This window comes from Piliocolobus tephrosceles, chromosome 10, assembly GCF_002776525.5.
Source record: "Piliocolobus tephrosceles isolate RC106 chromosome 10, ASM277652v3, whole genome shotgun sequence".
Lineage (NCBI taxonomy): Eukaryota > Metazoa > Chordata > Mammalia > Primates > Cercopithecidae > Piliocolobus > Piliocolobus tephrosceles.
Genome location: NC_045443.1, coordinates 9,611,756 through 9,636,472, shown reverse-complemented (window position 1 = coordinate 9,636,472; position 24,717 = coordinate 9,611,756). Strand labels below are relative to the sequence as shown.

At 35.8% G+C, this 24,717-nt stretch overlaps 1 protein-coding gene across 1 annotated transcript; it reads right to left on the bottom strand.

Moving 5' to 3' along the window:
- Positions 1 to 3,848: 3,848 nt before the first annotated feature.
- CD69 (CD69 molecule) lies at positions 3,849 to 10,558 on the bottom strand. Its single transcript, XM_023192409.1, has 5 exons — positions 10,406 to 10,558; positions 7,638 to 7,760; positions 6,409 to 6,608; positions 5,939 to 6,042; positions 3,849 to 4,947 (listed from the first exon to the last, which is right to left on the bottom strand). The coding sequence occupies exons 1-5, from the start codon at positions 10,467 to 10,469 to the stop codon at positions 4,839 to 4,841; spliced, it is 600 nt and encodes a 199-aa protein (XP_023048177.1). The 5' UTR covers positions 10,470 to 10,558; the 3' UTR covers positions 3,849 to 4,838.
- Positions 10,559 to 24,717: the final 14,159 nt, after the last annotated feature.

Here is a 24,717-nt window from a genome sequence, read left to right as displayed (position 1 = left end):
TTATAATTGTATATATTTGCGGGGCATAATGTAATGTTATTTGTACACAGTGTGGAATGATTAAATCAAGCTAATTACCATATCAATTACCTCAAATACTTATAATTTTTTGTTGTGAGAACATTTGAAATTTTGAAATGTGCAATATATTATTGTTAACTATAGCCACTGAGAAATTATTTTTTAATGTCCTTTGACAATGAGATACTTAAAACAGAAGTGCAGTAATCTCATACTGTCACTAGACGCCACTGCGGCTTTTGTAACAGGGATCTTTAAGCCAGGCAAGAGGGGTTCTTGAAATAAACTCATTTTTATATTTGTAATTGGTCACCAGGCAGTAGAGTCATGCTTTAAATAATAAAACTATTCCCTTTAAAATTATATATTTGTATCTATTTAAACAAAACACCTTTTCTTAAGAATAAAATAATTTCATTATAAGAAAATTCAAAAGTGGCCGGGCGCTGTGGCTCACGCCAGTAATCCCACCAGTTTGAGATGCTAAGGTCAGTGGATAACCTGAGGTCAGGAGTTCAAGACCAGTTTGGCCAACATGGAGAAACCCCGTCTCTACTAAAAATACAAAAATTAGCCGAGCGTGGTGGCGCGCGTCTGTAATCCCAGCTACCCGGGACGCTGAGGCAGGAGAATCTCTTGAACCCTGGAGGCAGAGGCTGCAGTGAGCAGAGATCAAGCCACAGCACTCCAGCCTGGGGGACAGAGTGAGACTTGGGGGCGGGGGGCGGGGGGCGAAGAAAAGGAAAAAAAAGAAGAAAGAAAGAGAAAGATCCAAAATTATAGAAAATCATAAAGAAAATAAATACTTCCTATATGCCTACTCCTCAGGGAAAACCACTGTGTTTAGTAGTTGTACTTTCTGTCAGCATATAGAAATATAAAGTGTATTTTGTGTATTTAATACTGAACAGGAAATAATCCCATTGTATATATTATTTTAAACTGGCGCAATAATAGTTTGAGTATTCTTTCATATACATAAATGTTCTTCATTATTTTTTAATGTTGGGATAGCATTTCATCATGTAGGACAATTATCTTTATCTAACTAAATCTTTGGTTTTGTACAATTAGGTAGCTTCTGATTTTTCACTACTAGAAATATCCCTTTGATAAACATTTTTGTGCTTATGTCTTGCACATCCAAGATTATTTATTTAAAATCTCCCTTTCCCTCCATCACCAATAAGTATTGTCAAGTTGCTTTCCAAAGGGTAAAGGAGGCCAGTTTACACCATCACCAGCAATCTCTCTGGTCATATATTTTCCAGTATTTTCCCCTGAAAAATCATTTACATTTTAATTTCAGTTATAATACATTTTCACGTGCAAAAGTCTAATCAAATTATGAAAATTGACAGCAAGCTTAAAAATATCATTTCTATATTAGTATCGTACAATTTTTAAGTAGTTGAATACTGACTACAGCACCTAACAGTTCAATGGCGTTTTGGGCTTTTTAAAAATAGTTTTATCCAATCCCTATAATTATGTGAAACGTGCAGCTGACGTATTCCCCTTTCCAAAGGAAGAAATTGAAATTATGTTGAAAAAGTAACGCAAAACGCGGATAACCGATGGTTTTATTTTACACATATTTATGTAACTATCCAACATGAATGTAGCCTACAGAGTTAAAATTTTGATAATTACCTAAAGGTTTGAATACAGGAGTATATCTTTAATATGCTTCCATCGCATCCTACATTTTTCCTATTATAACCTTCATCATACCGTATTAATTCATCTTCTTGCTTGTTTTCCAAATAGACCGTGAATTCCACAGAGTCAGCTGCCATGCGGAATTTGCTCAGTATTTTAACCCTGGTGTCCACCATAGTAGTAGGTGCTTGCCAAATGAAATATTTAAAGGCTTTCCAAAAATAAACACAAATAAGATATATTACGTAGAAACAGACATGTCGTGCAGAAACGTTGCTTTATGCCAATACTGGAAGTTTGAAGACATTGTGTTTCTAGTTATAATTATCATCCTGAGTATTTAATACATGCCTACGGTGTACTAGGGAGCCAGATAATGTTTTAAGTTTGTTTTCATTACTAACTAATTTAATATCTAACTAATTTTAGCTGAATTTTGAACGAGGTCTGATAAAATAGCTAGTCAGTGCGCGCGTGGCAGAGATGAAACTCGGGCGGTCTGGCCCCCAGAGCCTTGGCTCTGAACAGCTCCATGCGCTACATAGATGTTTTGTTGTGTACTTAAAACAGAAGTGCAGTAATCTCCTACAGCCACTAGACGGCACTGCAACTTTTGTAACGGGGACATAGCCTGGGGCAAGAAGGGTTCTTGAGACAAACTCATTTTTTATATTTGTAATTGCTCACTAGCAAGTAAAGTCATACTTTAAATAATAAAATTATTCCCTTTAAGAATTCTATATTTTTTAATCTATTTAAAGAAAACAATGGTCCTTAAGAATAAAATGACTTCAAATTACGTGAAAAAATTAACCCTCAGTTATCCGTGTTTTATCCATTGCTTTTTCAACATAATTTCAACTTCTTCCTCTGGAAAAGGAAACACGTCAGCTGTTCATTTCACATAATTATAGGGGTTCAATAAAATTATTTTTAAAAATGATAAAATTCATTGAATTTTTAGGTGATACAGTCAGTGTTCAATGAGTTAAAAATTGTATCGTACTAATATAGAAATAATATTTTTAAGCTTGCTCAGTTTTCATAATTTGATTAGATTTATGCACATAAAAATACGTTATAACTAAAATATTAATCACAAGACATTGTTTTCTAAGATGACTCGGGAGTAGATTGTTCTTAGTGATAGACTATTAGAACTAGGAAGCTGCTTGTTTCATTTTTTTCCCACAGCTGTGGGAACTCAGGAGTGCACAGGTCGTTACTTTTCACTAAGCAGTGTCTGAAATCCACATTTCTGTTTGCCATTTGTCAATAGTTTAGAGATACCGTACACATCACACATTTCCAACAGGCAGAGAAGAATATTGCAAATTACATTTATAAAACAATTTTGAAGGTAATCAAATGTATTAGGCTATTCTTGCATTGCTATAAAAATATCTGAGACTGGGTAATTTATAAAGAAAAAAGGCTTAATTGGCTTACGGTTCTGCAGTTTTTACAAGCATAACACTGACACTGCTCAGCTTCTGCGGAAGCTTAGGGGAGCTCTTATGGTGGCAGGTGAAGTGGAGTGGAAGCAGGCATGTCACATGGAGAAAGCAGGAAAGAGAGGGAGAGAAAGAGAGAGAAAGAGTGCTGTACACTTTTAAAAGACCAGATCTCCTGAGAACTCACTCACTGTTGCAAGGAGACCACCAAGAGGATGATGCTAAACCATTCATGAGAAATTCACTCCCATGATGTCATCACCTCCCACCAGGCCCCACCTGCAACAAAGGGGATTACCATACAACATGAGATTTGGGCAGGGACACACAACCAAGCTACATCATCAAGTTTTTTGCTGATTGAAATATCCCATGAAGATTATGCCTCATTTCTATGTACTGAATTGTTTTACGTAAATAACTAAAGTGTATATAGCACTTCAGAATTGAGCAGGATACTTTCAGAGCATTGACTATGAGGAGTAATTATTACTGAGCATCTTCCATACACAGAAAAATGAATATGGATACACACACACTTTAGCATGTAAAAGTCTATGAAAACAATTTGATATGTATAAGCTGTTGTAAAACTAAGGGTTTTTACCCTAGATGGGATTTCTTTCTAAGTTATAGCACTCTGTTTTCTTCTTTCTCATACAGTATATGCTTTTTAATGTATTTTGAAGGAATGAACTTTCTTGGAAACCATTGTGTTTATTCTACTTTTATTTCACATACATGAAAACAGCTTATAATTGTACTGAACACAAAATACAAACAAATACATTTTATTGCACATAAAAATATTTTAAATGAAGTATTGAAGTATTGCACATAATAGAATTGATTAGGAAAGTCACAAACCTATTGTAAGACTAGTATTATTCTAGGTTTGAACATTACAGAATATTTCCTGATAGAGATTTGCCACGTCACATATTGCACATTTCCCAACACTTTTCTAGGTTTTACAAATATTCCTCATACTCTTTGCTTATGTCTTTTCTCTGTAAAACAATGTATAAAAGATTATAAAGGTAAAGAAATATGTACCATCGAAAAGGACCAGTCTATGGCTGAGGAAGTAAAAAAATACATACATGATCATCCCATTCTTTTTGGGGAAAAAATAAAGAAAACTGGCAAATTTCTCTAAAAGGAGAGAAATATTACAAATCTTAGTTTCATAAGCATTTGTCCATTTATAAATGCTCCCTGAGTTTAAGGGATTCAATGACTAAATACCTATGTTACCAGCCATAATTCCTTTGTTTACATTCAGTGTCCAGTACCAACATCTAACGCCTTCCAATAGTGCAAAGGCATGAAGCAGTCTCACTGTTGGTAGTCATTCAGCAATAAATAGTAAGTCCATGCCTAGTTATTTCATTATTTCTGGATTCAAAATAATATAAAGTGCATCCAAAGGTTTCATAGTCATTCTTCTTATTCTTGGGCATGGTTATCAGTCAACCTGTTATGCTTCCAGCTCATGGCAACAAGAGCCCACAATGAAGATTTTCCTGGAATTTCTTCCTTTTTTCCATAGTTCTGTTTGGAAGAAAATTCCCAAGATACTACAAAATTTTTTTTTCACAAAGTCTGCGTGGAAAACTTCAGACCACAGAGCAGCATCCATTGACACAGATTTCCTTGAGTTCCATTCTATAATAGTCAATAAGTGAATATGTTTCCTTATTATTTGTAAGGTTTGTTACATATCCAGTAAAAATTCTTCTCACATTCCATGCTGCTGACTTCGGTGTTTTTCAGAAAAGCGCACTTCTCAGACCCTGTGAAGTTGAACCTGTCAAACAATAAAGAAACTTAGAATTATTTTCAGCTCATTGTTTTCATTCAGTTACATGAGAATGAACTCAAGATGGTGACCTCTGCTTCTTTGAAATTCTTAGCAGGATACATAAGTCAAATAATCATAGACCATTTCTAGAGACAATGGACAAGAATTGGAAAAAAAGTATGTGGAAAAAAAATATGGAGGTAAGAGGAAAGTATGCCATTCATTTGGCTGGCATGGCACCAGAGAAGTGATTCTTGGTCATTTTTGAGTTCATAGATTTTTCAAAAAATAATTTCACAAAATTATATGCATCCAATAGCCATGCATACTAGTGCATACAGCTTTAGGGGGTTTATGGTTCCTGAAGCCCATCTGTGGATATGGAACCACAGGACAAATATTAGGAATCCCTTTTCCTGAGACCTGAATTTTAATCTCGATACTTTATTAGTATTATGATCAAAAACAAACTTATAAAATGATCTTCAAACATTAAATGTATTTTAACCAAAAGTAATGAAAATAGAGTATCTAATTCTGGGGCAAATTTTCTTTCAGGTCTATAGAAATTCATAATTAGGCATTGAAACTATTCTTTATTCTGTGGAGATGAAAACTGAGAAATAGTAAGAGGGATTTATTTTCCAACAACTATCTTATTAGTAAAGACTAAATGTGACATTGAAAGTGGGGTTTTGTTGCATCATCATAATTATCATTAGAATATTTCCAAATTAACCAGATCTATTACTCACATTAGAGTTTGCTGAGAAAAATTACTATAAGCATTTATTTTATGTATTATAAGTGTAGATAAAGAAAAAAAAATAATAATAAAGCCTGTCATTAAAGAATTTGAGTATACGCATTCAGAAGAGATTGTCAGAGCTCTTGAAGAGCTCAGCCTTCGTATCTAAAGTGCTTTGAAAGGAGAAAAGGAAAATGATTTTCCTGAGATGCCACCCTGGGGAGAGTAAAGAGACTTCTGGAGACTTACCAGTTGTTAAAGTCTTTGCCATTTGACCACTTCCATGGGTGACCAGGTTCCTTTTTCAGTCCAACCCAGTGTTCATCTCCACCTGCGTATCGTTTTAGAAAGTTCTTAAAGAAAGCACAAGGGAGTTGTTACATTAAACACCCTTCCGGGGAAGTAGATAGTAAATCCTGTTTCTCAAAAGCTGCAACTTGAGGCATGACAGCTCATCTGACCATTGACTCATTTTATATAGGATCAGCATATTTGGATTTCTGGTCTTTGAGGCTAAGCAATCAAGTCAAATTTAAAAGACTAAAGTAAGTAAATCTCATTTTGACCTGAGGCTGATCATATGGTTCTCTAGGATGATATTTTCCTACATCTGAAATAGGTACAATATTGTTTTTTTCTTCCACTCAGAAACAGAAGGAAACCACTGATTAGCCATATTAATTAAAATAGTAATATTTTATCATTTTTCTCATTCTTACCATGTCCTTAACAGAATCAATGACAGCAAGAGTAGCACCATGTTCAGAACAAGCATTTTGGGCTGAAGTCCAGCTCCTCTTCACAGTAGAAATAAAGTAGCATTTCCTCTGGTAGCCAACCCAGTCATCAGAGCATGAAGAAACATGGTTATCTAATGGCAATGAGAATGTGTATTGGCCTGGACAATTGTATTGGCCCACTGTGAACAGAAAAATGCTTTGTTTTAGTAACAAAAGAAATGAAATACCCACAGCATGCAAAACTAGCCCTAGGATGCTATGTCGTGCTAGGTGGTGATAAAGTAAAGGATAAAAGCTAAAAAGGAGAATTCTGAAAAGGGTATGAAGAAAGAAAGTTCTCAGGACCATACCTGATTTTCCATTGAGCCTAATCATCATTGGATGGAGGTATGAGGATGAGGGGATGTATCTTTGGCCATAATGTCAGAAAATGACAGAAATATAGCAAAATTCTGAAAATTTGGACTAGATATTTCTTTGGACTAGAAAGGGTAAAGTACATTATACATTTCAAATAAGGTTTTGAATCTGAATGCAGAGGTGGAAGAATACGAAGATGCAGTATTTATAACACTAGGTTGGAAAGATGAAGAGAGTAACTATTAGGGAACCAATTCAAAATACAGAAAGACATATGGCTGAGAATATCTCAAAAAATGGTAAACATTCCCATTTGTAAAAGACACAAATATATCTCGGTAAGCTGGAGGTATTGAATACTGAATCACTACTGACTCTCTGGGAACTTTTAAATATAACCTTAATTATTCAGAACTACCATTCTGTGTCCTTTGAGATAAAACACAAAAGACTGGCCACTTCCTGATTAATCTATGACTTTAGATACGATTTTTTCCATAATCAATGAATGTGAAGTTCACATTTTTTTCCAGCTAAATAGCTATTTATTCAGAATTCAAATCAGCTCCCTTCGTTCTAGATGTAAACGTCTTTTCAAATGCAATTTTATTCTACAGTAATATATAAATCATAGATACTTTAATACTTATCAAAGTATTACATTAATTATTTGAGGATTGTGGAATTATGTCTAGTATTGATTAGGAGATTGGCCATATATGGTACATGGGATGATTCTAAATTAGCTACAATTGCTGATTAACTAGACTGAACTAATATTGATTTCAGCTGGGCCTGAATGCTTACAGCTGGGAGGCTTTGAAAGAATTAATGAAGAGCAGACCCACCTGATAAGGCAATGAGCGCTATGATTAAAATGGTGATGAAGACCACATTCATTACAGCACACAGGACAGGAACGTGGAAGGATCCTTCACGATGTGTTGAAAAACGGGGGCTGGTGGCGTCATCTGGAAGGGAGAAAGTTGAAGGTGAGTTCACGCAGACTATAGAAGTACTATAGGAATATGCGATATTCTTTTGAGGCATTTAAATTTAATATATCCTATCTCCTGACATGAAATTTCCCCATCTCTTTATACAAATTTTTCAAAAGATGTTAAAATAATAGAGGAAATGTAACAGTATTATAGACCAAATATTCAGTGAAAGTTTTTTCATTTACCCTCTGTACAGTGGTGAAACAAAGTAAAAGCCTTTTTTCCCCCAACAAGTAGTGTTTCAGTGGAAGGATTTAGAATAGGAATATGACGTTAATGATAATTGATAGTTACAAAAAACTCTAGGAGGATATCTGTTCTATAGTCTAAGTAAATAACTGAGGAAAGAGAAAAGAGAATTTTGTGATTTAGATTTTGGATTTTAATTTTGCAGGATGAGCTTAAGATGCTTAAAATATGGCCCCACAAGGAGTATACAGGTCCCTGTTATGTTCTCAAACACTGAAATGTAAAATGGCTGCTTGAGTAACTGACAACGCAAAACAGTTTCAAAATAAAAAACATTCAATTTTTCAATATGGATGATTTTCATAACTTAAAAAAGTTTACATAAGACATATCTTGAAACACATGTATGTTTATCCTTCAAACATTTATCTAAAGGCAAACTGGACCAAGAGATGTTGCCTTTTTTCATAGCAATTTACTGGGTACTGGTGTCAACATCAACTTTTGCTTTATCTGGAAGTTCTTTTTCCCATCACAGATCTGCATTCAGATTTTGCAAGAGAAGTCTTTACCTCGCTGCCGTCTAGCTCAATTGTCTCAGCTTCTCAAAGTAAATTTCCCTTTTATCACCTGTATAGAACCATCATCGGAAGCCGCCTTTGCTACCCAAGGTACCAAGTTCGGAGCTCTGTCTGGTTTCACTTCACATTACGTGAGTCAGTTGTGCTGCTTGAACTCAGTATTGCAACAGCTCTGTCTCCTCAGTGAGCACTAACACAGCACAATAACCCATGGGCTCCAGGGTCTCACTCAGACCGTTGGCTCAACTAGGGAGTAAGCTTTGAGATGACTCTCAGATGATACTTTACTCCAATTAATGAGGGCTATTGTTACCCACAGTTTGACTTATCTCCTAGGTGACAAAACATTTCCCCCAACAGCACACTTTTTCTTTGGTTTCAGGCCTGCACATTAATGGAGAAGTTGAAAATAAACCCAATTTGCTACTTATTGAATCACCCAAAGAGGACGTTCAGTGATTCTTCCTACTAATAAAGCACCTACTAGGGCAGCCTAAATTAGACATTCAAAAGAAAGTTGAAATGGTATCAGGAAAAGTTAAGAATTTCTGCATTAGGTCCTTATTTCAGCTATGCTCTCTGTTTATTGAGTAGTGATTATTATTTCTTTTTGGCAGCGCAACTGTGCCGTAAGTAACGGCTCACCTGATTACCTGAAAATTTGCTTGCTTTGCATTTGTTATCCACACTAAATTTTATGTTCTTAAACACAGGATGGATTTATGAGAAGTAACATGTTTTTCGGAAGTAAGCTAATATAGTAGACATATGCTTAGAAAATAATCCCTTTCTACAAGATCGTTTTAGTTCTGCTGTCTCTCACATATCCCTTTGTTACTAGATAGCTCTAGCTGACAAGTAAAGACTAATTCCTAAGTGCTAATGCTTTAGGGTACCTCATTAACTAAGGAGAAAGGAATAAACGGAAAAACTCAAATAAATTTTACAGAAATAAGGTATAAAAAATAGACAAAATCCCAGTAATAGGAAATAAACTAGATAGGTGGATAGAATAGACTAAAAGAAGAGAGGAAAATTTCTAGGATGATTATATTTTGATGAGAAACAAAAGAAAGGAAGAAAAAGTCTAAGTTATATAGACTTTGAAGCCAGAGATTGGAAAGGTTAACTAGAAGGATGAAATGGAGGAAAAAAGTCCAATAAAGAATACCAAAGCAGAAGATTGCATTTTAAGGAATTCTTTTGTGACTTTTTTTTTTAGTAAATTACACACGGACACTGTAAATTTTCATCTGCTCATATACCTATTCTCTCAAAGATGGCAAACTTGCCCTTTTCCAGCAACAACATGATGCTGTCATGAGAACACAGGATAAGGCACGCTGAGAGCAGACAAAGATGCAAAGAAGGCAAACAACGTAATTGCTTACGTGGAAAATAGAATTTTTCATAAAGAGAGACAGCACTTCCTGGAGAATGTACACATGGGTATGAAAAAAAAATGATGGAGAATAACTGGGCTAGAGCAGAAAGTTTTCTAGTCAAATCTAAACACTGAGATGATATAAACTAAAGCAAAGAGAAAGATCTTTAAAGATCTTCTGAAATTAATTTTTGCAGCTTTCTCTTATCTCAGATACTCTATCATCTTATAGATAAAGAGGGATTTACCTCTTCCCTGAAGAAGAACCTGTCTTCTCTAAAAGACAAAGCCTCACTTTCTTCCCTAACAACCATTAGATATCACATATATAGAGATTAGCAGTATGTTTTCTCTATGATTATATATCATATATAGAGATTACCAGCATATCTTCTATAGCTACTATTATATGTCATACACAGAGATACTAGACAGTAAATATGCAACCAGATCTGACTTACTTTCTTGTCCACTCTCCGGATGCAAAGAGCTGTTCTCTGTTACGTAACAATTATCAGAGCTCATCTTTATTCTCAAGATTCCCTAGTTAATCTGAGGTCAAGTCGATCTACAGTGAAAGTCTTTGCTGGAGCTCTTGTTCAGTCTCTGAGGCCCTGAGGCATCTCAGAATTTATACTCCCTGATGAAGTCTCCGCCCCCTTCCTTTACCGCCTACTTGCTTGACTACATTGTTTCTCTTTAATTTATGCTCCAGTGGACCAGACAATGTATAGTGTGTTGTTGTGGTGAAGTATGGGTTTTCCCTGTTGTCTGAAATGCGCTTTCTCACAACTGTAAGGTGTAGCAGGAGGAAACTGGGATTTTCCCAGACTCTGAGACATCCTGCCCTAAATTTCTAGAAAACATAAATAGTTTAGGAGACAGCATAACCTAAGTAAAGAATTAAAAGTTAGAGATTCCTGTCTTTGAGATAAAAATAATTTGGAGAAGAAGAGTGTAGTATTTTCCAGGAATCCCGTTCATCCATTTATTCATACATTTAACTGATATTTACTGAACACCTGCTATGCACCTGACCCTGTCTGGGGCCCCAGAATTTATTGTTGAATATGAACGTTCAGATCTCTGTGCTCATGGATCTCTCTCCAGCCTGGAAGAGTTTTATTTAGAAAGCTACGAATTGGTTTTTGGAAGTGTGTCATTCACTTCTTCTCTGGCGACTAGATGTATCATGCAGTAAGAAGTTGTTTTAATGCAGGAAACAGAAAGCTTGTGGTCTGGAACTTCCTTGCCAGGCTCTAAAATTGTTTATCTTAAATTATCTGTTTCATTTATTTCCTGCTAATTTTCTTGTCACATTTTACTGTCATTTAGACTGCTTTTATGTCACCTCAGAAACATCTTCTTCAATTCTCCCTCTTTGCTCTGGGTTAGTCTCTTCAGATACCTCTGAGACTTCAGTCATTTGAAGTATAATTATTATTTAAAACATTGCCGTGGTATCGGTCTCATTCAGAGAAGTAATGACAGTCAACACAAGATGAATGCAGAAAGCTATGTGTGGGGGTTTAAGGAGGGAAATCAAAATACCACTCTGATTAATAATCTTGGTGCCCAAAATTTTACTATTAATATCACTTATTTAGAATAAAGACATTCTGCTTTCAGAGTAAAGCCTTGCTGAAAGTGTTATGCATGGGTGGGTTGCAAGTTATCATCTAGAGAAGTTAGGTGGACCATTAGATGCATTTGTTTACCTAAGACACAAAGAGGTACGTGTTGACCCCAAAGGCTCCCTTTACTTCCATTCTATTTTCTAGTCAATTTCTTAGTCCATTGTCCACATGGCAGCCAGAACCACTGTTTTATAATTAAGTCATATCATTTTAGTGAAGGGTTTAACTCCTCCCCCCACTGCACTTTGAAAGGCTTCCTATCAAATGTACCGTAAAATCCAAAGACCTAATAGTTGAGAATGCTTTATACATAATATGGCCCCTGGTTACCTCTCCTACCATTTTTCCCATTATTCAGTATCCTCTCTGCCAGAAACTTCCTCCTTAAAAATGCCAAGCATCCTACCACTACAAGGCTTTTACATTTTCTCTAAAAGATTCTTTTTCCATCTCCCTGCATGTCTCTGTCTCCCTTTAACCGACTCACTCTTCAGCTGCCACCTGCTCAGAGAAATTGTCAGTTGCTATTATATGTAAAATAGAACCTCACACTCTGCCTCTACAGATCGCTGTAAATATCTGATATTATATCATGGTTTATTATCTATTTCCCTTACTAGACTGTAAGCTGCTTGAGGGCAAGGGCTTTGACTTGTCTCCTCTGTGCCTCTAACACCTACCGTAGTAACTGGAATCTAGTATGTATTCCATGCCCTTACTGAATGAGTGAATGAATGAAAAGTATGTATAAAACTCTAAAAGTTCTAAACTATGGAGTGCTATTTATTGGGGTTTGTAAGACTGTTTGGTTGAGAAGTGTATGACCTTAGACTGCTACATGCAAAGAACAAGGTAATACATAGGGATGGTCATTTATATAGGTCATCAGGCATGGTCTTGTTGAGGAGGTCATATGTGGAATTAAATAAAAATGAGAGGAAAGATTTAACCATTGAAAATCTGAGAACAGAAAGAACAAGAGCTAGAACACATTCTATAAAATAAAAAGAAGCTTAGTTTCTTTAAGGAAAAGAATGAAGGTCAGTGCAGTAAGCCAGTAGTGCCTCGGGAAATTGACCATAGAAGTCCACTGAGTTTTGGCTTTGTTACCTGTAAACTAAAAATATAACATCCAATTTATAAGGTTTCTGTGAAGAAAAATTATGAATTCTAAATTTTTTTAACATAGTATTTGGTACATATTATGCATTCAATGATATGTAAGGGAGTGACAGTTTGATACACGTCATGAAAAGAGAAAGTTCCTCATTCGATGTAAGGCATTCAGAGATAATAACTGAGAAGTCACAGCATAATTGCTGATGTAATGTGTCTCTTCTCCATCTGAGAAAGAGACAGAGGAAATTGCAGTCTCCTACAACCACCTCTAACAGGTTTCATGGTACTAAGACTCATGGGTTCAAGGTTTCTTGCTTCTTCAACCATAATCAAGTTAATGGATGCGTGTACACACACACACACACACACACACATACACACACATATACATGCACACTTTTCATATATATATATGTTACATATAATATATATTTTGCATATATGCCCTAAGCCACAGAAAAATGATACCTAGAAATCTTATTTTGAGAAAATATTTTTAAACATTATGACATTGATCAAAATCTATTGACTTTATTTTGCAGTCATTTTTCTCTGCTTTTTTTTTTTTTATGATGGAGTTTTACTCTTGTTGCCCAGGCTGGAATGCAGTGGTGTGATCTCTGCTTGCTGCAACCTCTGCCTCCTGGGTTCAAGTGATTCTCCTGTCTCAATCTCCTGAGGATCTGGGATTACAGGTGTCCACGACCACGCCCGACTAATTTTTGTATTTTTTTTAAGTAGCGACAGGGTTTCACCATGTTGGCCAGGCTGGTCTCGAACTCCTGACCTCAGATGATCCTCTTGCCTCCGTCTCCCAAAGTGCTGGTATTACAGGCATGAGCCACCGCTCCTGGCCCTTCTCTGCTTTTTTTTTTAATGGGGACAGCCCAAGTATTTTGTTGAAATCAGTACTTGGGTGCGTGGGAGGAGGCAGCCACTGCAAGAAAAAAGTAGCCAATGTACCAAGCACATAGTTGTCAGTGGCCTCCTGGATATCCACTGGGCCCCATGCTGCTCAAGGTCTTCTGCAAGAGCCTGAATTTGTTGAAAAATTAGCTTTTTCTTCATTTATCTTCCCTCCCTCCCATAATTCTTTCTATTTTTCTTAAGTGTAAGAAATCTCTTTTAATTTGAGAAAGCAATCAATTTAAACTCAGTGAATAGTGGTTGCTTGGCATTGTCCTAGCTGACACCTGTTGTTAATTTTAACAACATGTAATTATTAACACCATGTTATTTCAGTAATTATTAGAAGTATACTATTTTACTTGTGAGAATGTCCTCTTAGGTAAAATAAACTATATGCCCATGGTAGTAATCAATACTTGTTAAGCCAAAGGAACGTATCTCTACATGTGAAATTCCAGAGAAAAACAAAGCAAAGTGTAGAGGGTCAAGATGCAGTGTGGGAGAGATTTGGGGGTCAGAGGGTTCTTCAATACCCCTTATTTATCAAAACATGGAAGCAAACTTCTTGTGGTCAGTTCTGATGGGTTTAGTTCTCTGAAAAAAAAAAAAGAAAGTAAGAAACACATAAAGAAACAAATCTTGTGCAAACAAACCCTTTTCAAACTCTTTATAAAACACAGATGGCAATAATACGTAACTTTCCATTTTTAGGGAGACATTTTACGTGTCTTCTTCATAAATGATATGTTAAAAAAGCAAGTGACATTTTTAGGGCAGAGATTATCATTCACATTTCATAGTGTAGCTGAGAAAACTGAGGCTTAGAGAAATTAGTGTGGGGACAAAGTTGGCAAAAGTCATTCAGAGCACCAAAACTCAATGCAGCTTTCCTTCCTGTGTGACCTTATATGTAGAATCCGGGGTGAGACGTCAGAAAGGAAATAAAGATGAGGTAATATGAGCTAGATGCAAAGTGTGCAGAGAAGGTGGGGTACACTGTGCTTATCAGACAGCTGCACCAGCAGGATGCTTTTGGGTACATGTGAAAAGGGACCACAGACTTCCGACCTTAGACAATTTCCGGAGACAACCTGCTCATCTTTTTGTTTTTTTTTTTTTCTTTCCTTTCAATGGGTGATTTAGGTTTCTGAATGGCTTTAATCTTGTTGTGAATCAAAACTTCAATTTAGAATACATCATCCTCTTTTAAATTAATACAAATTACGCAAATTGGTAAAACTTATTTTTAACCTGCAGGTGCCTGTGTGTTTTTGAATTGTTTACCGTAAAGAGTCAATGAAGGTAACCATGAGTAAACGGGGGATTTCCAGTTTTAAACACTTTCCAACCTTCTCTCCTCTTCAAGTCTTTGAACTTTCTAATTTTCCTCTTCAATGGAACGTCTGAAACACAAAAAAATGACCTTGGAAAGTGTGAGCTGGCATTTTCTTCTTTTTGGCTTGAGATGGTGAAGGTAAAATATAGTGCTTGTGTACACATAAACTTGGACTCTGAAAAATCTGATGGTTTCTGAAAGTAAAATACATAAGAGAATAAAAGAAGAGCTATACTAAAGATGAGATATAACGCTTAACCATGTCCGAGTACTTTACCTAAATTAATTTCAGACTTATCCATATAAAACATTTTTGGAGACTACTCTCAAAGATAATGGTATGAAAATGGCAAATGTACCATTTAGAATTTTAAGGGAGGCCAGGGCCTAGGCTACTATGTTATTATAAATTGTATCCAATTGTACTAGGATCTTGTTTGACAGATGCAGAATGAATTTGAATAGAACTGCTTATCCCACTTCCCGTGGATCTATGTGTATCTAACATACTTCGGAAATGCCTCCAGGTGGAAGACATTCTGGGACTTTTATCTTAGAAGGGAATTCACAAGAAAGTATGAGAGAGGTAAAAGTAGACACGAAAAATTATAATAGTATATTAAGAATATTTTTGGCTATGATATATTTGACAACATAAGTAAAATGAACATATCCTAGACAGATGTCTTTTCCAAAACTGAAGCAAAAGTAAAGAATTAAATATTCTGTAGCTATTAAGTTAATTGAATCCATAATTAAATACACTCTTTTTGGGAAAGAATAAAACAAAACAACAACAGAAACAACAAAAACCCCATGTCCGGATGGTTTTATGTTCTAATATAACGAACATTTTAAAAAGAAATAACAAATTACAATTTATTTGAAAGACTATAAGAAGATCAGATCAAGAAAACACTGCAATCAAAACTTGACCAGCTATTCTTATTCATAAGAACAGATGGCAAAAAAAAATTAAAAATAAATTTAGAAAATTGTACTCAGCAGTATACAAAAAATAATATACCACAGCAAAACTTGGTTTATTGCAGGAATCTAATGTTGATTTTTTCATTCAAAAACCAATCAACACGACTTACCACATTGACAAATTAAGAGGAAACGATGTCTCAGAAGATAAATATTTTGTAACTTTAATCATGAATCAATAATAAAAGTCTATAGCACACTAAGAATCAATGAACTGCATTACTCTATAGGTTATAGATTATAGAAAAGGGTATCCATAAAATACATCATACTTAATGATGACCGATTGAGAACGTTTCTTGTGAAATCAGAAATGAGATTAGATGCCCAGTATCCCCGTTTTAAAGATAATATTTCCTGATGTAACATGCAATAAAGCTAAATAAATAAATATAAAAAATAAATATATAATGATTGGGGAGAAGAGTCAAAATATTTTTTACTTATTGTTTTTAAAATTTTGAAATAATTATGGATTCACATAAAGCTCCCTTCAGGCTTTTAAGCTTTTGTTTTTTGAGACTGAGTCTTGCTCTGTCATCCAGGCTGGAGTACAGTGGCATGATCTTGACTCACTGCAATATCCGCCTCCTGGGTACAAGCAATTCTCCTGGTTCAGCCTCCAGAGGAGCTGGGATTGCAGGTGCCTGCCACTATGCCCAGCTAATTTTTTGTTGGAGATGAGGTTTCAGCATGTTGGCCAGGCTGGTCTTGAACTCCTGACCTCAAGTGATCCTCCCACCTTGACCTCTCAAAGTGCTGGGATTACAGCCATAAAGCACCGCACTAGGTCACCTTTAAGATTTAATCCACTTCTCTCAATACCAACATCTTACACAACTAAGGTGCAATATCACAACCAGGATATTGACACTGAAACAGTTAAGATACAGAACAAATCCATCACCACATGAATCTTTTTGTTGTCCTTTAGAGCCAAACCCATTTCCCATTTCCCTCCCCAAGCCTGGTTTATTAAGAAATTGCCCAGCTCTGTTCCAGAGTGGCTGTTCCTTTTTACATTGCCATCAACAATACATGAGTGATTCAGTTTCTCCACATCTTTTCCAGCATTTGATGTTGTCACTATATTTTTAAAATTTCAACCATTCTGATAGGTGTGCAGTGATATCTCCTCGTGGTTTTCATTTGCATTTCCCTAATGGCTAATGATGCTGAATATCTTTTTGTGTGCTTAGTTGCTGCTTATATGTCCTCTAGTGAAATATCTATATCTTTTGCCTGTTCTAATTGATTTGTTTGTGGTTTTGCTGTTGTTTTTGAAACAATCGATATGAAATTTGAACCCATATTTTCAACTGTTGCTTCACATACAGCTTGTGTGTGTCGATGTCATTATTGCCATATTTCTATATAAGATTCTGCCCCCACACTAAAAGAAAACAAACCAGAATTTTATTATGCAGGACTACTAACACAAACTCTATAATAGATTTTTAACTAATCTCTAATAAAATCAAGAATATTTTAAAAACTAATGTTTAAAGTTAATATATAAAGTATGAATAATTTTTGAAAGATCTCACATAAACACAATTCACTAGTTAGAACAGAAGTGAACTATACTTATAGGCGATTTTTAATTATGTGACATCAAAACAGCTAGTGATCTCTGCTATGGTCTCTGCTATTATATTAAGGCAAATACAATGGAGACAGTTAAATAAGAGAGGCAAAGCCAATCAAATGTGAGTTGCATTAATGCAGGCGAAACCTTTTGTTCTTCGTTTAATCTTCTCAAGATTAAAGCTCTTCTGGAACTAAAAACCCAAGGATAAAGTTACAGGGTGCTTTGTACAGCTTTAGCAAAAAGCATATTCACTTCTGTAAGTAAAATAATTGTCCAAAACTAATAGAACAAGTACAGCAGAAGCTCTACTCTAGAGAATTGGACTGCGTAGCTGTTTTTATCTGTATAAACTTATGGCACTGGGAAATTTATTCTGGGTAATTCAACTATATTGAATTTTCCCCTATCTGTAGTGAATAGTGCTTCAATTGTTTTAAACACTAATATGCCATTAATCAATAAGTTGGTACATTGCACACTTTTTTTTATTGCTTACAAGATTCTGAACAGTGTAGTGGATGCACTGCAGAGGACAAAGAGAAATGTATGACTTGGTTCTATTCCTCAAAGTCCTGACAACCTAGATAGAATAAATAAGCCCACAAAGTTAAATACAATAGGAATCAAAATAACACATAAGACAATGATAAAAATATATTATATTGTCATACTGGATTGTTTGCCAAATGAAAGGTTTAGGTTAAAAATTCCATAGGAAGAAAATAAATTTATTCAGGCTGCAGTGGCAGGAGACATTTCTCAGGAGAGTAAGAGGAAATGGATAGAAACTGAAGACAGAAATAAACTAATACATTATATCATTGCAGTATTCTAAATGTGAGACAATTAATTGAATATAAAGAAGAACGGGTATGTGCAAAACACTGAAAAGAGCTAGTGAAATGATTCTGATAACAGAAAATGTGAAGGTGATAAAGAGGAAATAGCTAAAGATGACTGAACTACTCAGAATAAAAAAAAAAAAAAAAGTGTTCCTTAACTAACCACTATTTTCAGAGGTTGTATTAACCAAAATAAATTTATGCTTTCCAGTTTTTCCTAATGTGATATGCAAATCATTCGCAAGCATAGATGCAACCACGTCTTCATCATCCTTTAACAGGTATACAATTTATGCACCTGTTATTTTATTTTCCATGCCAATACCATATATTCTCTTCTGATCAGCTGTCAAAATACGGCCCCATCTGTTGCACATGTTAATTAAATTCTTATTCTTTTCTATTAAAAGGAGTCTACTTATGTGCTTCCTCACAATCTCTCTTACTAATATTCATCAGAAATCTTCATTGAAAAATAATGGGCCGGGCGCGGTGGCTCAAGCCTGTAATCCCAGCACTTTGGGAGGCCAAGACGGGTGGATCATGAGGTCAGGAGATCGAGACCATCCTGGCTAACCTGGTGAAACCCCGTCTCTACTAAAAAATACAAAAAACTAGCCGGGCGAGGTGGCGGGCGCCTGTAGCCCCAGCTACTCGGGAGGCTGAGGCAGGAGAATGGTGCAAGCCTGGGAGGCGGAGCTTGCAGTGAGCTGAGATCTGGCCACTGCGCTCCAGCCTGGGTGAAAGAGCCAGACTCCGTCTCAAAAAAGAAAAAAGAAAAAAAAGAAAAGAAAAATAATGAAGTGTTTGGTCTTATAAAATGAGTTTGTCAGTGTTTCCATACCTACTACTTTTCTGAAAAAGTTTGTATATGTTTGTGGTTATTATTGCTTTGAATTTTTAAGAGAGTTGACTTGTGAAATAATCTGGACCTGGAGGTACTTTTTGTGGTTTATTTTGCTTTTTTTAAAAAGTATTTTTGTTTTTTTAATGGCAACTTCGGGTTTTTGATAGATATGAGGCTGTTTTCTGTTTCTCGTTGTGACAGTATTACTAAGCAGTACTTCCAAGTGTTTGGAAGTTGTTAAATTTCTTGGTTTATTGTCTGCTTTCATTATCGTTTTAATGTCTACACAATAAGTGGTAACAGTTCCTCTTTCATTTCTGATACTGAGAATTTGTAGTCTCTCTATTTCAATCTCTTTCTTGTATTAGCCTAGCTAGGAAATTGTACAGTATTTTTAAAGAGATAGTCTTTCAATTTGTTTCTTCTCTCTCTGCTTTCAGTTTTTTCTTTTTTGTGCTCTTATCTTTATTATTAGCTTCTTTCTACTTTCTTAGGATTGAATTTGTATTTTTTTAGTTTTTAAGGGTAACTTTAGATTATTGATTATAGAATGATTTTCTTTTATAATTATATGCAAAGCAGAGATTAGCAAACTATGGCCTGTGGGCCAAATTCCTCCTGTTACTTCTTTTAGTAAATAAAGTTTTATTGCAATACAGCCATGCCCACTTGTTTACATATTGTCTATTGCTGTTTTGGGGCTAGAAGGTCAAAAAGGAGTTTTGTGATAAAGGTTATATATCCTGCAACACCTAAAATATTTACTCTCCCGCTGTTTACCACACACACGCAAAAATGTGTGGCTGGCTGATTTAAAGCCAGAACATTCACTCCAAAAATTGTTTTAAACCTCTTCCCCCAATTTTCGTTGTTACGTTTTTATTACTGTTCAATTGAGAATATTTTCTAATTTCTTTATGATTTGACACATGCATTATCTAGAAAAGAGTTGCTTAATTTGCAAATATGTGTTTTTTCGATTTTGGTCAAAGAACACACTGAGATTTATTTATAGCTAAGTACATGGTTTATCCTAAATGCATGTATTATACACATTCTAAATGCATGTAGTATACACATTGGGGAAAAAAGGGGCAATCTGAAGTTGTTGGGTGTATTGCTCTGTACACATAAATTAGACCAAGGTGATTGATGGTGTTGTTCAAAACTTCTATGTCTTTACTGATATTTTGGTCTGGTTATTCTATCAATTATTCATAAAGGAATGTTAAAATACCCTTTGTTTATCACAGAATTGTCTATTTCTTCATTAAAATCTGTCAAAAATTCTTTGACAGATTTTAAGGCTATGTTGTTAAACATATTTGTATTTAAAATGTTTCTGATTCCGATGCATTACCCTTTTAGATTCTGCAATATTTTCTGAATATATATTTAAAAGATATTAATGTTTTTGTTTTAGTTCCCAATGGCCCATTAGACTCAGACTAGAGCTCTCTTAACTTCTGTGGATGGTAGTTGTGATGGTTAATCTTCTGTGTCAACATGACTGGATCATGGGGTGCCCAGATATTTGGCTAAACATTATTTGTGGGTGTGTCTGTGAGGGTGTTTCTAGATGAAATTAACCTGTACATCTGGACTTGGTAAAGCTGTTTGCCTCCCCAGTGTGAATGGGCATTATTTAATCTACTGAGGGCCTGAATAGATAAAAAAAAAAAAAAAAAAAAGGTTAAGGAAGGCAGAATTCAGGCCTTCCTGACTGACTGCTTGAACTAGAATATTAATCTTCTGCTTACCGTAGCTTCCCTGGTTCTTGGGCCTTCAGATTTGAACTGAATTACACCACTGGCTTTCCAGGGTCTTCAGAAAATGACATGTAATATATTTTTTAGTTTGTATTATTTCCACTAATGGTCAGAAAATGGGTGTGTCTGTTCCAAGAATCACATGCAGACACAAGAGCCACCAGGGAGGGAGCAGTAAATAACTGTATAGAACAGAACCAATAAGATTATCTATCTATCTGAGATAGATATATATAAGATACATGTATATATTTTAGTAAATGAAGTTTTCTCATATACATATAACTTCATTTACTAAAAGAGGTGACAGGAGGAATTTGGCCCACAGGCCACAGTTTGTACATATATATGCAATATATAGTGAACCCTGACCAATAGAGTGGTACATATCTAATTTCATTTTTTTTTAGCTTTTGTTGCGTTGCAGTGAGACTGTTCCCTGTCCTGCACATGCCTGTTTCAGGGGCCAGCCTGGGTATTTTATAACGTTTGAACCCATTCTCTGGCTCTTTTCTTTCTGGGATTCTTGTTTTTTGTTGTTGTTGTTTTGGTTTTTTGAGACAGAGTCTCACTCTGTCGCCCTGGCTGGAATGCAGTGGTGTGATCTCTGCTCACTGCAAGCTCTGCCTCCTGGGTTTACGCCATTCTCCTGCCTCAGCCTCCCGAATAGCTGGGACTACAGGCGACCGCCACCACGCCCGACTAAATTTTTTGTATTTTTAGTAGAGTTGGGGTTTCACTGTGTTAGCCAGGATGGTCTCCATCTCCTGACCTCGTGATCCACTCGCTTCGGTCTCCCAAAGTGCTGGAATTACAGGTGTGAGCCACCACGCCTGGCCCTTTCTGGGTTTCTTATCGCTTTCTCTGGTAACTACTATATTAGTCAGGGTTCTCCAAAGAAGCAGAACCAATAGGATAGATAGGTAGATAGATAGATAGATAGATAGATAGATAGATAGATAGATAGATAAATAGATAGATAGATAGATAGACAGACTTTATGTTTATCTTTCATGACACATAAAATTAACAATCACACTACCATTTTCTTTATTCTTTTGTGTTATCATTTGTGAAAACAGTTTTTTTAACACTTCACCCCAGATTTTGCCCATTGAACTTCCTTGACTAAAGCCAATCTTTTTACATGTATCTCCCAGGCAGTGAATTCGCTTGGTAGGACACTGAGGTAGGCGTATTCCTAGATGTGGAATTCCTCAGGCAGGCAACCTTGATTTGATGCTTCTCTATCAATCTTGACAAACATTTTTAGAACTGCACTACATTCTAAGGCTTGTACACTCAACCTATTTTCCTTCCTTCTTTTCTTCACATGGTATAATATGAAAGCTCTACCATCCTTTTCTGGAGTCTTCTCATTTTTCTCAGCTGTATTTTCTCTAATAAATATGTTGCATGTCTAATTCTTTATTGAAGTCTGCTTCTCAGGGGACCCAAAGTAACACACTCTGTCTGGTTTGTATAGTTAGAAAAATTGTAGAGTTTTTATCGGAAATTTATCACTCATAACCAAACATCCTGCATTATGCCTGGAGGCAGAGCTGTAATATCACTGGGAAACTCATCTTCATGCTGATAATTTCTCCAAGCTGTGATTATTTTCCACATACAACTATTTTAATTGCTCTTATAGGTCTTTAGATTACTTGAGTTTTTGGGTTTTTTTTTTTTTTGTATTTTGTCTAGATGACTTATTTATTTATTTATTTATTTATTTAATTTATTTATTTATTTTTATTTTTTTGAGACAGAGTCTCGCTCTGTGGCCCAGGCTGGAGTGCAGTGGCCGGATCTCAGCTCACTGCAAGCTCTGCCTCCCGGGTTCATGCCATTCTCCTGCCTCAGCCTCCCGAGTAGCTGGGACTACAGGCGCCCACCACCTCGCCCGGCTAGTTTTTTGTATTTTTTAGTAGAGACGGGGTTTCACCAGGTTAGCCAGGATGGTCTCGATCTCCTGACCTCGTGATCCGCCCGTCTTGGCCTCCCAAAGTGCTGGGATTACAGGCTTGAGCCACCATGCCCGGCTGACTTCTATTTTTTTTTTTTTGAGGCAAGCTCTTCCTCCTGGGTTCATGCCATTCTCCTGCCTCAGCCTCCCGAGTAGCTGAGACTACAAACGCCCGCCAACACACCCGGCTAACTTTTTGTATTTTCAGTAGAGACAGGGTTTCACCATATTAACCAGGATGGTCTCAATCTCCTAACCTCATGAGCCGCCCGTCTCAGCCTCCCAAAGTGCTGGGATTACAGGTGTGAGCCACAGCGCCCGGCCTATATGACATATTTCTAATCAATAATTGTGTGGGTCTGTGTGTGTGTTTGTTGGGGCAAAGGGGAATATAGGTAACACCACCACATGGAGACAGAAATTTACTCATCGTTTCTTAATGTTCAACTTGTTACTTCTTATACACTAAGATTCCTCTTTAGGCTGGTTCCCTATCTTTTCACTCATCATCTTTAATATCTTTACTTTTCCTTGCATTTGAATAATACGAATGACTTCAACTGCAAATGAAAACTTCTGTGTCAGTTGACTAAAACAATAAAGAATCACAATCACTTAAAACAAGAAAGTCAGAAGTAAGGGATCTCTATAATTATGATGCATGTGGATGTACATACCCGATAATTGACTAAACATGATTTAAACATTATTATCTCATTGTAGGTTGAGAGCTGGTGATTTCAGCACTTCAAGAACCCAGGAGTTGTCTTTTATTTTGCTTTTTTTATTAGTTGGCATCATTTCTGCTAATGATTACAAAATGACTGTGTCTGTTCCAAGAATCACAGGCAGACACAAGAACAATCAGTAAGGAAGACATAAATAATTGTATATAACTCATATTCTAATTGTTAGAGTATTTTCCTTCAGGTTCTTCACACATGAACCAGAACCTTTAGCAATCTCAGTGTTCTAATCTAGATATGGCATAATTCCAAGAAAGCTTACTCTTGTAGAATCTATCTAATTTCTCTTTATCAGGGACTGTCAAGTATAGAATAATAAAGTTCAAATTATCTTAATTATTCAATCTTTTTAACCTTAAAATGAGATAACATGTATACTTATCACATAAAATAGTTGCAAAAGCTTAATGAGCTCATATTTCAAAAACACTTAATATAATGTATGGTTGAAAGTTGGTGCTCAACCAATGTTAGCTATAAATGCTAGCCTTACTGGCTTTTTATAACCCAGTTGCTAGCATAGAATTGATATCACCATGGTTATCTGGACCAGTTAGGATTCGTCTTCTGAGTTACAGGATGGAAACTACTGCTCTTGAAACACCAGAGCCACATGAAAAATGGTGAGCATCTAAATAGATTCCAATTTCCAGTAGGAAAGATGAAAGAAATAATAGCATGCTGGCTATGAAATCAACACAATCTCTAACAATTATTGCAAAATATTTGCCAAAAAGAAATCTTTGTTACCGATCTTCATATTCAAGCTCTGGAACTTTATGTCCCTAACTCTCATTTGTCTTAATCTCCTAACAGGAAATTTTAAAACCACATCAGATGGCTTGAAACTTAAAAGAAAAAAGAAAAAAGTGCTATTGTCCAAACACCATAGAGTGGTTTTCTATGAAGTAAAGTTTAGAGAAGTGGGTGGGGAATAGCAGAATCAGATAAAGAGGAAACAAAATGGAACCAGTGCACATCAGTAGTAACAGCTTCAAAGGGAGAAGGCCTAAGAGAG